Source organism: Salvia miltiorrhiza, chromosome 5 (assembly GCF_028751815.1).
Source record: "Salvia miltiorrhiza cultivar Shanhuang (shh) chromosome 5, IMPLAD_Smil_shh, whole genome shotgun sequence".
NCBI classification, from domain to species: Eukaryota; Viridiplantae; Streptophyta; class Magnoliopsida; order Lamiales; family Lamiaceae; genus Salvia; species Salvia miltiorrhiza.
Genome location: NC_080391.1, coordinates 18,888,882 through 18,901,832, shown reverse-complemented (window position 1 = coordinate 18,901,832; position 12,951 = coordinate 18,888,882). Strand labels below are relative to the sequence as shown.

General features: G+C 35.0%; 1 protein-coding gene across 1 annotated transcript; it reads left to right on the top strand.

Annotated features, from left to right (window-relative positions):
- The first annotated feature begins 5,984 nt into the window (after window positions 1-5,984).
- On the top strand, window positions 5,985-10,070 carry LOC130986537 (uncharacterized). Its single transcript, XM_057909970.1, has 7 exons — window positions 5,985-6,280; window positions 6,895-6,964; window positions 7,057-7,116; window positions 7,690-7,804; window positions 9,294-9,409; window positions 9,542-9,666; window positions 9,781-10,070. The coding sequence occupies exons 1-7, from the start codon at window positions 6,204-6,206 to the stop codon at window positions 9,902-9,904; spliced, it is 687 nt and encodes a 228-aa protein (XP_057765953.1). The 5' UTR covers window positions 5,985-6,203; the 3' UTR covers window positions 9,905-10,070.
- Window positions 10,071-12,951: the final 2,881 nt, after the last annotated feature.

Here is a 12,951-nt window from a genome sequence, read left to right as displayed (position 1 = left end):
ACTATTTTTAATTAATTAAGCTATGAATTGGGCAATGATACGTTAGTTATATGACACTTCTTGCACTACATACAGTTGTACTTCTTTTTCTGTTTAAATAAATAAGAGATGAGAAATAAAAGTTTGTGAAGAAGGGATTAGAAAAAAAAAAAAAGAACATTAAAAAATAAAAGAGGTTTTGCAGCAAAATGATATTTTTACGTTGAATGTTCCCTTTCATTACTTAATAAACAAAGGTCACTTCTACTATACAATTTGAAGAGATTTGAAGAGAAATCTATTGTGGCATTTAAGACTTTCCGATCCTGCACGTAATTACAGACGAGTTATCCACTAATTTGCACGTTAATTAGTATATTTATTTTTTAGGTGATCTTGTGTACACTCGGGTGTATGGTATAACTGGATTGCACCTTCACTTAGACTTTGACTCGTATTCTGATTTGAACTCATATCCTGACCCAAACCATATAAATAACATTATTCTGGGTACGGGTCAACCCGGTTGTACGAACGGGTGTACCCAAGATTTTGTGTTTATTTTTTAAATTAGATATCTATGTCACGAGTTGTAGTTTCTAGGGTTTGTCTTAGTACTTAATTTGTACATGTTTTTGTTTTATAATTTTATTTATCCACCTGGAAAAAAGATTTTATATATTTTTTAAATATTTAATTATCAAAATAATTTTTATTATAGTTTTACTAGAATGTGATGTTAATTTTACTTATATAAATAGTAAATTTATCATGCACCAAAACTAATAGGGCGAATTTTCTTTCTTTTTACTTTATCCCTTTTCTCTGTCACATCATATGTAAGCAAGCTTCATAAATTTAACTAATAAAATGTTTGAAAAATAAGGATGAGCTATTTGAATTGAAATATCCGAAATCTAATTTATGAAATTCAAATTCTTATTTGTTTAAATATTTTGGAAAGAAGATTGAGTCTTGTTAGAATTTTTTTAATTTGGGGTATAAAAGGGCACTTAGTACTAACTAGGCCAACAATTAAGTTGATGATCCACAATGTTTAGGACAAATGGAAACAAAGTATTTAGGTTTAGCGTATATCTCTTTCAAAGGGATTGATCATGACCAACCATCATTAAGTCGAAAATCTTTTTGCTAATTATATAGAAAACTGGCGAAGGTGATTTTGATCAACACATATTTAAGAATGAAGGAAAACGATGATAACAAGTGAACAAGGTCGGATCAAGATAATTGGTAGCTTGAGGCGAAGGAAAAATCAGTCATTTCATTTTTTTTGCTTTTTTCGGTTACAAAATTACTTATAAAATTTTTATAATCAAGATATTACAACAGATCACTTTCAATATACACTATTTAATCCATTCAAATCTATCCTGTGACATAGTTGATCTTAAATAAAACTTTATTAATTTAAATTTTGAAAAACTTTCTTTCAGCATAAACAATTCATGTTATAGTTATAACTTATAAGTAATACTAACTATAAGCAATATATGTATTAGGAAACAAGTCTAAATTTTTAATATAATTTAATACATCCTATTGTGTATAGTGTTAATATATCAAAGTACCCACTTTCTTATAATTTAATACATCCTATTATGAATTCACAACTGAATTATCGGCGTTGGTTGTGAATTCACAATTGAAATAATGTTGATTGTGAATTCAAGTTTTATTGGTTGTGAATTCACAACTTGAAATGACGTGGGTTGTGAATTCACGTGAATTCACAACTAACACTATTTATAGTTGTGAATTCAAATTTTAAAACTTGAATTCACAACCAATACTTGTTATTCAGTTGTGAATTCGAGTTTTAAAGCTTGAATTCACAACCAAAATTTATTTTAGTTGTGAATTCACTGGTTGTGAATTCGTGGGTATTTGTAAAAAAATTATATGTAAGGGTAAAATGGTAACTGTGGGTATTTTTTTAAGTTTTTATATTAGTGGGTAAAATTTATTTTTACTATATAAAAGTGGCTATTTTCAAAATCCACTCTATAGTATATGTCAAGGTTATATACTGATTTTATTGTTTTTTTTTTCTTCTTATTATACTGATTTTATTATTTTTTTGGAGTTAATCTGTAACAATTTTCGAGCAATGTGAACATTTTTTGGAGCCGTGTAAAAGCAGATAAAAAAAGTCAAATTAATGTATGAGGGGATTTGAATTATTATGTTTTTAAATATAAAGAACTAGCATTTGCATCACGTGCAATGCACGGAAAATATATTTTATTTTATATATTTATATATAAATTAATTTTAACTAAATATATTTTCTTAAAAAAAACTAAAAATATTTGAATTTGATATTAAAAAAAATTACAATTATAAAATTTGATATTATGAAAAGAAAAAAAATAAGTTAAAAAAATAAAAAATACTAATAAAAAAGAATTAAAAATATTTTTTTTTCAAAAACATGAGAGAGGAGAGAGAAATTTATAAGATTTTAATATTTAAACAAATTTAATTTGTACATTTTAAATCAAATATTTACATAAAATATATCAAATTAAAGCTATTATCGTTAGGGGTGAGCAATCGGTCGGTTCGGTTGAAAACCGATCCGATCTCCTAAAACCAAATCATCCAAACTTTTAAAAAATGTCAACCGATCCGAACCAAAATTTTCTTTCTAACCGATCCGATCCAAACCATACTTAAACTTTGGTTTCGGTTCAGTTTTCAGTTTAACCAAACTTTGATATAATATTTAAATTTTTAATTTTAAAAACGTATTTCCTGTCAATTAAAATTTTGTACCAAAATAAATTAAACCAACCTCAACTCAAATATTAACCATAAATATAAAATTTGTCTATCCATTGACCAATTTCAATTATGATCAAATTGTAAGTATATATATATATATATATATATATATATATATATATATATATATTATGACTTATTAAATTAAAAAACTTCGGTCGGTTCGGTTTTATCCAAATATTTTAAATACAAAACCAAGCCGACCAAAAAAAATTCGGTTTTTCTAAAATTAGAATCGATCCGAGACCAAAATATTTCAAAACCGAACCAAACCGACCAAATACCAATGGTTCGGTTAGGTTATTTGGATGCGGTTCGGTTTTGCTCACCCCTAATTATCGTGATCTTTAATTTGATATGCATATTAAATATTTTATAATTAATCGAATTTCACAATTTTGGAAAGAAATTAAAACAACAAATCAAAAGTTAAAGAAATGGAAAATAAAAAGAACAATATAGTTAAAATATAAACCTTCAATTTTATTATAATTACAAAATTATCACTCAATTTTAAAATTGATTTTCAATTAGAAATTATGTTTTTAATATAGTATATATGTGTCTTACAACTGCGCTACTTCAATTTTTTATTCAAGTAAACTGCTAAATAAAATTTATAAGTAAGATATATAGACACACGGCCCTGTTTGTGAATGGAATCTCCGATCTTTCTTTAATTCAAACTGACCGGAACCAATTAGAAATTATGTTGGAATTGGACCTGTTTTGCAATAACTCACAGTATTTCTATAGGACCTTTAAATCTATGGAGTGACAGTTTATATTTGAATGATGGGGTGAGGATTTTGAATATCTAGTGGGAAGAAATCTGAAATAAGGCAAGAATCACCAATAAACTCAAGAACTTAGGACTTATATTAAAATGGTAGGAAATTCTACTGTTAAGGGAATCAATGTGTCTTATAAGGAAGATCGTATTGCTATTTATAGATTATAACAGACGGGGCTATTCCAATAAATATGTGATGAGGAGTAAAGTACGCATGTATCTGGAACGCAGCAAAAGGTCAAAGAACAGAGTTGGAGCCGAGCAGAAGAGAATCACCTCAATTAGCATTCCCCGAAGAGCTGCCACCCAATGACAGCATCCGCAGACTTTTAAAGGTACTTCTTCTAAGTAAGCGGTTAGCGCTGCCGGACCTGGCTGCTCTGGAGCATGACATCGCTGAACAACAGACAAAAGCTGGTAGGCTACTGACGCATCCGACGGCTACTTTTAGGAAGCTTTCTCTCTAACCAACTTAGCAGTCCTACAAGAATCTGGAATGACTTCTTTACCCCTCTTGTATCTCTCTATAAATAGTGATTTTATCTCTCATTGTAAGACTACGGAACATAGAATACAACACATTTTCCCTTTTCTCTACATGTTCGCTTAAGACTTTCAACCGATCATTGCACCATAGGTGAAGCATCATACCTTAAACTATAGAGTGCAATTAACGAACACAACAATATGAGCTAGTACGATTAAGGGCATTTTCGTCTTTTTTATTATGCTCTTCACAATTGAGAGGGGCAATTTCGTCCTTTCTGACTAGCACTTTCCACGTGAGCCGACAAAAAAATATCCCTCTGTCTTAAAAGTTGTAGGTTAATTAAGGAACCACCTGCAAAACGGTTATTGAGCCATTCTAAGGGCTTTTGTCAACTACAAAAGGTCCTTTTGTTTTCTTCTTCAGATTTGATACCTTCATGTGTCTTCCTCATTAAGCTCTGTTCGAAAATAATTCTCTCATCGCATAGTTCCTTCTACGGTTGGTCCTCGATCCCTTTGGACGAATCGGTTAGCTCAGTCAGGTGCTCTCTAGGGAGGCAGATCTGTGGTTCGCCCGTTTTATCCCCTATGAGTTAAACGCACATTTAGGGGCCCATAGATCCTGGGTATTTGGGCTTAATTCTTTATTAGGTATTTGAGCTTAATCCTTCATTATTAAGTGGGCCAAATACCATCCTCATCAGAAATATTGGACCCCATAAATTAATTTCATTGTTATATATTTTGATCTCGAATTCTCAACCGCTACTACTTCAATCAGAACCACTAGTGACCGACTCCTGCAAAAAGAAAAACAAACAAGGAAAAAAAAATCCTTGACAACCTTATATGATTTTCTTGGAATATTTTGATTTGGGGGCTCGTTTGGGATGAGATCCAATGTTCCATAATTTTATAAGTGCCACTAAATTCCACTTTTATCAATTATTTTAATAGTATACTAGCATTTACATCTCGTACAATACACGAGAAATATTTTTATATCTCCATATTTATATAAAATTGATACCAACTCAATTATCATATTTATAAATATAATAAAAATTAATTTTAACTAAATATTGAAAAAAATAAAAAAATAAAGAAGAGTTGACAATAATAAAAATTGATATTATGATAAGGTAAAAAAAATTAAAAATGAAATGAAAATAAAATTAAAAAATATATTTATTCAAAAAAGATAAGAGAGGAGAGAGATTTTTTTTTAAAAAAAATTAATCTTTAAGTAAATATAATATTGACATTTTAAATCAAATATTTACATAAAATATATCAAACTAAAGCTATTATTGTAATATTTAAATTTGACATGCATATTAAATATTCAATAATTAGTCTAATTTCACAATTTTAGAAAGAAATAAAATTAAAAAAAAAAAGATAAGGAAAAAAAGAAATAAAAATAAAAAAATATATATACAATTTGATTATAATTACAAAATTACCACTCAATTTTGAAATCAATTTAAAATTAATTTCAAATTAAAATGTTGATTTTTTTAATATAATACAGATTTATAATATTAATAACTTATTTTTCAATTTAAAATCTACACCAATTACCCAAAGTTAGACACAATTCTAATATCTAAAGAATTGAAGTCCCAGCTCGATAAATTTACCAATTTTATTACTATAAGTTAATTAGTTGTAGTCGTAGATGGCTATATTTAAACACAAGTTAGGTTTCTTATATTATTTAGTTAATTTAACATCACAAGATAAATTAAAAAGATATGAATTTGACTTGATCTAACAAAACAATTTGGTTGGTTTGATAATATACTAAATATATTAACATTTTAAATATTTAATATAAGGGTAAGATAGTATTTTTATTAATATTTTATTAAATAAAGGGCTATGAATAGAAGCACCCCAACAATAATGGATCATCATAAAAAGAAAGTTTTATGACAAACTTTTGATAAAAATTTGGGCCTATAATTTTAAAAAGCCCAACTCATCAATTTAATCTTTTTGGTCCAAAAAAAAAAACAGTGTAAACTACAGCTCTACTGCCTCTCTACATCGGCTTTTCTCCATTATCGATCAACAAAGGCTGTATTTTTGGAGATCTTTCTCTCTGCCTAGCGGAATTTCAGAGGAAAGCATGACAATATTTCACTTCTTCAACTGTGCGATTCTCACTTTTGGCCCTCACGCCGTTTACTACTCCGCCACTCCCTTGTAAGCTTAATTCTCCTTTAAATTAATTGTGAGTCCATCAGATCTCTGTGATATTAATGGTGCCCTTTACTGAATCTGCTGAAATTTTATCCATGGAAGTTCAGTTTATGCCGTTATAATCCTGATTTTGTTTATTGGTGTTTGTACTAGTTTATGAGGATATAGTTTTGACATTGTTCAATTATGTGGAAAGATTAGGATTCGGTAAATGGTTGCATTCGGAATGTAAATGTAGTAGGAGAGAATACAATTAGCGCTCTTGGACTTGGAATTGTAGGAATGATTCTTTGTTGTTGGGCATCACGAATTTGGATGGAAATTTAGTATAAGTGGGTTTGAATACTTGATTATCAATAATCTTGGCTACTTTATTTCTTTCCCCTTTACTGTTTTATTAACTTGGGTTCTGTTAGCTGGAGAAGAAGTCTTTAATCAGGCTGAGACCCACTTTCACTTGTGTAAATTTAAGCTCCAACCCCTGCAAAAATGTTTTCGTACATGAGATTTATATGTATCAATTTGTTGCCTTGAATGTTTCGGAAGCTTGTTTATTTTCTCACACTTGTGTTTGGAAAAGCATTTGGTCTATTATGTTGACTGGTTCTATCTGATAGATCCGAGTATGATACCATTGGTACTTCGATTAAAGCAGCTGTTGTATACCTCGTTACTGCATTGGTGAAGGTCAGTCATTCAGATCAGAATGATTGAATGCCTCTACATTGATTCTGCTTCTTGGTAGTCGTGAACTCTTATTCATTGACTCTCTTTTGCAGCTTGTATGTCTTGCAACCTTTCTTAAGGTATCTGAAAGCGACAGTTTCGACCCTTATCAGGTATTTCCTTCTCTTAAGATATTTATGCAATTTATCTTATCTTGTTGATCACCTGTATGGTATGCTGCCTTAATGTATTGGAAAATATAGTGTTTCATGTTCACTAGAGTCATGTTCGGAATGGTTTCTGAATGCCTTGAAATATTTGAGTTGCTTGCTCCTTATCCATTTCTATGACTTCACTGAAATGAGACAAGTGTCTTGGAACTCTGTTGATGCGTGACTTATATTACCGAGGGATGCTGCAAACTAGATTCTTTTTGGGAAGTTTTGACACATGATCTTCTTAGATAAGCTAATTTGGGTTTTTCAGCTGTTCATTTTTCTTCTATTTTGATTCTTTCCCTGTGGGATTGAAATAGGTTTGTATTAGGGCTTTGTATAGGTTTTAGCCTTTTAGGCTACCTGAGAATTTAGTTTTGGTTTGTTTCTCTTGACCCTTAAAAGGAAAATTACTGATCATGACTGAAGATGATTTATTCTCTTTAAATCATCTTTCAAATTAGAAGCTTTGTATAGGATTGAAGCTGATTTGTTCCAAAATTTTAAGTTCTGTTGTTCATTATCTTTCAGGAATTGTTGAAAGCTTTGATTGGATTCATAGATGTTGCTGGGCTTTACTTTGCCTTGACACAGTTAACTCATAGGAATATTTCTCAAAATCACAAATTCCAAGCTGTTGGACTTGGTTAGTGCAGTTCTGGTTTCTTCTCTTAATCATTATTATGATTCCCCCGCACTTCCTCCTGGTGTTTTTTTGTTGTAGTGCCTATAAAATATCGTGTATCAGTCATCTCAATTTTCTGGAAGTAAAAAAAAATTATTGGGAAAGAAAGCTTGTGCTACTGATACCATTCCTCTCGGCTTGCCAAATGAAGCATTTATTTTTAGATTCAGAGATGACAAATTAACTAGCACATAAAATTTGATCTCACCAATTTATTAATATCTTTTCAGATGGGTAACATCAATGTTTTAAAGTACGTTTTGTAAGGCGAAACGTTTTTCTTCCGCCTCACAAGGCGTTAGTTTCGAAACGGAGTGAGGCGGAATAAAAAAACGGAATTCGTAACAAAACACATAAATTATATCTAATGTCATAAAACACATAAAGACACAGCAAATATTCCAAAATACATAAAAACATAGCAAATAATTCAAAATACATAAGTTCATAGCTGCTATTAAGTGTTTAAAATCTTAAATTAAAGTCACATACATGAAAAGGAGAGGAGCGCAGAGAGTTGACGCTAGTTGCCGCTGGGTTTTTCAATTTTTAAAACCTTCTGACCTTTTATTTTAATTTTAATATGTTAATTACACTTAAATTATAAGTGCCCATTTAAATTAGGGTTCAATTTAACTAAGCCCATCTATTTTCGCACCAAATGCCCTGAAGCCCAGTCCAATTAAGTTCAGAAAATCAGAAAACCTAACTAGGGTTTGACGCAGCGCCTTGCAGCGCCTCACAGCGCCTCACCGCCTTGGCCCGCCTCGGCGAGGTGGAGGCGTACGTTCAGGGGGGAGGGGAAAAAACGGCGCATGAGGAACGGTATCCTGCCGCCCCGCCTTGAAACGGCGTTTAAGCGGCGTTTTTTTCCGTTTTTTAAAACATTGGGTAACATACATTTGGGGCAACTCCTTCTGTCCTTCAATTTGATTCGGTCCTGGCAATGCGAGAACGAATAACTTTTGAGATATTTCCTTTCTATATTTAATGAATACTTACAAAGAGCCGTAGCTATCTATAAGCTTATCACAAATGAGGTGGACTAAATTTATTCTGCTACTAGTCCAGCACTTGGATATTTATGAACATAGTTTGGCTGATATATTCCAGCCAACATCTCGTTACCCACTTGCTTCTCTCTCTCTCTCTCTCTCTCTCTCAACATTCTTCTATTATGAAAATTGATTGTTTACATCATACACCTTGAGCTTGGTTTGTGTGAACTTTAGTAATACACAGTAGAAACTGGTCATGCAGATTATGAAAGAATCCTATTCCCTTTTTGAAGTTTATGCATTTCAGCAGCTGTATGTTAACTTGGACTTTCATTGATTTAAGGATTTTGTTGATGAAAGGAAAAGAACATTGGTTGCTTACAGCCAAAAAGGCTTTTTCTAATTTGCTTGCTCCCCTTTGGCTTTTAATGTTCCATTTATTTTGTTGGCAGGTTGGGCTTTTGCTGACTCTGTCCTTCATAGGCTGGCACCTCTTTGGGTGGGTGCCAGAGGATTAGAATTCACGTGGGATTACATTTTGCAGGGTCTTGAAGCAAATGCTAATTTGGTAATACAAGTTTAATATGGTGTTGATTATGTCCATTCTCATCTTACTGGATATGCCGTGTTAAACCTTTTATCTCAATGTATAATCTAAAAGTTCGTTTGCTCTGCATGTATTTGGGTGGTTGTGTTTCAGGTGCTGAGTATATCACTAGCTGCATTAGGCTCTCTAATGTGGCTCAGGAAAAACAAGCCCAAGACGTTGATTCCTATAATATATGCTTGCGCAGGAATAGTGGCGACAATGCCATCAATTACAAGGTGTGTTACTGCACTTCAAGATATGTTTTTCGTGTTGTCTATTCCAGAAAACGCATCATTTAATGTGCGATCCTGTGTTGACATTTTTTGAGTAATTCAAATGGTTTGTTGCAGTTATCTGAAACTGGGCTTGGGGTGGCACTTCCCAAAGGTGGTAGGTTTCGAGCTGTTCACTTCACTGGTGATGGCTTTCATTAGCTGGCAGTTGTTTGCTGCATGCCAGAGACCATCAAACTGAGGGTCTTGATATGAGTCTTGTAGGAAATTATTTGACTTGATCAATATGAGGCTGCTGCTGTAGAATTTGTTGTAAAACTCAACTTTTTTTGAGGCTGTTTGAGAAATTCTATACATAGACATGGTAGTTGAATTTTGAATGGTGAGAAGAGCGGAACTGTTCGTTTTGTGGTGGTTCTTGTTTTCTCTCTCTCTCTCTCTTCCTGTCCCACTATTCCCTACTCATTGCTTAATTTGCATTTTTTGTACAATCTCTCGAATCCTTGTTTCTGTGCAAACCAAATGTCGGCGGTTTCACCTGGCCGAAAATTAATCGGTTTTCGAAAATCAACCTATTTTATCTTACCTTAAAAGCATAAGTAATCATAAAAATTTAAAACATCACAAATCTATATAGCATATAAGGAGGTCGGTTCAAAAGTAGGATGGCCGACGCCATTCTTCAATAGTCATATCTAATTATTTTTGTTAATTAATCTATATAGAAACATAAAATTCGTGATAGGATTATATCAGTTTTTTCTCTCCCTCGTTGAGAGCCGTCGCCCCTCTCTCCTTCGTTGAGAGCCTTCGTTTTTCACTCAAGTTTCTATCAGTTTATCATACCTTCCACTCATGGAGGAGCGCATGGCCGGACTAAAACTATCTGCTGAAGAGGACGAACTCCTCATTGATGATGATATCGCCGACGACACTACGGTAGCGGTTGAACTATGCTTGGTGGGCCGTTTTCTCACTGAGCAGCCGATAAACTTCAATCTCATGCGAAGCAGACTGGCAAGCATCTGGCGACCCGGGAAAGGAGTCTTCATGAAAGATATTGGGGACGGCAGATTCATATTCCAACTCTTTCATGAACTGGATCTTCAGCGTATCTTGGATAATGGCCCTTGGTCTTATGGAAATTTCCCTCTCATTCTTCACAAACTAAAGAAGGGAGACTTGCCATCGAAAGTTCCCCTTGACACCTTACCTTTCTGGATACAAATCCATGATCTTCCGGCAGGCTTCCTAACCGAGAAAGTAGGGAGACTCCTTGGGAACTTCATCGGAAACTTTCTTGAATATGACAGTACCAACTCTTCTGGAGTCTGGAGGCAATACATGCGAATCAGAGTTGGCATAAATGTCACGGAACCCCTCAAAAGATTCAAGAGATTGAAGAACACAGACGGAACCTCCTTCCAGGTTTCTTTCAAGTATGAACGACTCAACATCTTCTGTTTTCTTTGCGGAAGACTTGGACATTCCGAAAACTTTTGTAATCTCCGTTTCACGCTCGAGGTCAAAGAGGTCGAGAGGGAATGGGGTGCTTGGCTTAAAGCAGCTGATCGGCGGAGTGTGTCTCTGGCTGGTGACAAATGGCTCCGAGCTGACGATGGAGGCTCCAACCCTAGCGGGGCGGCGGCGGAAGCTAGGGTTTCAAGCGAGCCGTTACAATCCGACCCGAAACGGAAAGCACGTGATTTCGGGAGCAAATCTCTCCCCATAATGGGATCACGCCATACCAGCGATCCAATCCCTCAAATCACGCACAGCCTGGTGCTGCGGGATATCAGTAACGTTCCTACTGATTGGGAGTTAATGCAATTGGATGACTCATCAGTTATCAACTTTGAAGAAAGGAAAAGACGACGTGGCACTAACACTCATGCCATGATTACCTCCACATCATCTGAGATTTTCCCGGCTGGAATCCACGTGGATGTCTCTGATGAATCAGACCTTGTATCGGCGGGCTCCAATGGTGGAGTCAGCCGGGCCCAATGAATTGCATCAGCTGGAATTGCAGGGGATTGGGCCATCCCCTTGCGATTCCGACGCTCATCGAACTCGTTCGAGTTCACAAGCCCAATTTTATCTTTCTCTGCGAAACATTATCCCAACGCCAACGAATCGAGGAAATCAGAATTCGACTCAACTTTGAAGGCTGTTTCTCTGTGGACTGTGTAGGCAGGAGCGGGGGTCTTTGCATGCTTTGGAAAACCACTTCTTCTTGCAAACTCACAGGCTACTCTCGGAACCACATCGATATGCAGATCAATGATGCTATTGGAAACTGGAGACTCACCGGCTACTACGGCTTCCCCGATAGGCGAAACCGTCGAGACTCCTGGAACTTATTGCGAAGGCTCGCAGGCTTGAACACTCTCCCTTGGATCATCATAGGAGATTTTAACGACCTCCTCGATCCCGGAGATAAACGTGGACGAGTCGACCATCCAAATTGGCTCATGCAAGGCTTTCGAGCTGCTATTATGGAGTGCGAACTCTCAGACATACCTCTCAGCGGATACCAGTTCACCTGGTCTCGTGGATTGGGTACAAACCATTTTGTTGAGGAAAGGCTTGATAGGGGCATAGCTACGAACAATTGGAAAAATCTCTTTCCAGAGGCAGTGCTGCTCCCGGTCTCGGCCACTATCTCAGATCATGTTCCACTCCTGCTAAAGTGCAAAGGCTCTGCTCATCCTAGGCATACTCGCAGGTTTCGCTTCGAGAACAAATGGTGCTACGAACCTGACCTCCCCGTTGTGATCCGCGATTGTTGGACCAACCTCCATGATATCAATATACTTGAACGGTTGACGGCGGTCTCTGAATCTATTTCTGTATGGGCGAAGCATCTGGACAGCAACCAAAGAATGCAAAAGAAGAATCTTGAGCGACAGATCTCCTTCTACCAAGGGAAATTTGATGCGCGTTCCATTGAGAAGCTTAAGAAGGCGAGAAAAAAGATGGCTGAACTCCTCCTCAGAGAGGAAACACACTGGAAACAACGGGCAAAACAACACTGGTTGAGGGAGGGAGATTCAAACACAAAATTCTTCCATAATATGGCTTCGGCGAGACGCAAGGTTAACACCATTACCAGGCTTCAAAGGGACGATGGTAGCTGGGCGACAAACACCAGTGATATAGGGCAAGAGGCTAAGAAGTATTTTGAAAACCTTTTCGATGATTCCACCAGCCATATCAACTTCGCCCAGGTCCTTGATCGGCTTAGCCCGACCATTGATGACTCCATGAATGATGAGCTTACTGCCC

What these genes read in the sequence shown, in the direction of transcription:
- LOC130986537 (XM_057909970.1), top strand. Translation starts at nt 6,204, where the DNA reads ATGACAATATTTCACTTCTTCAACTGTGCGATTCTCACTTTTGGCCCT. An exon ending in TCGTTACTGCATTGGTGAAG is followed by an intron (nt 6,965 to 7,056) that starts GTCAGTCATTCA and finishes TCTCTTTTGCAG; the next exon opens with CTTGTATGTCTTGCAACCTT. An exon ending in ACAGTTTCGACCCTTATCAG is followed by an intron (nt 7,117 to 7,689) that starts GTATTTCCTTCT and finishes ATTATCTTTCAG; the next exon opens with GAATTGTTGAAAGCTTTGAT.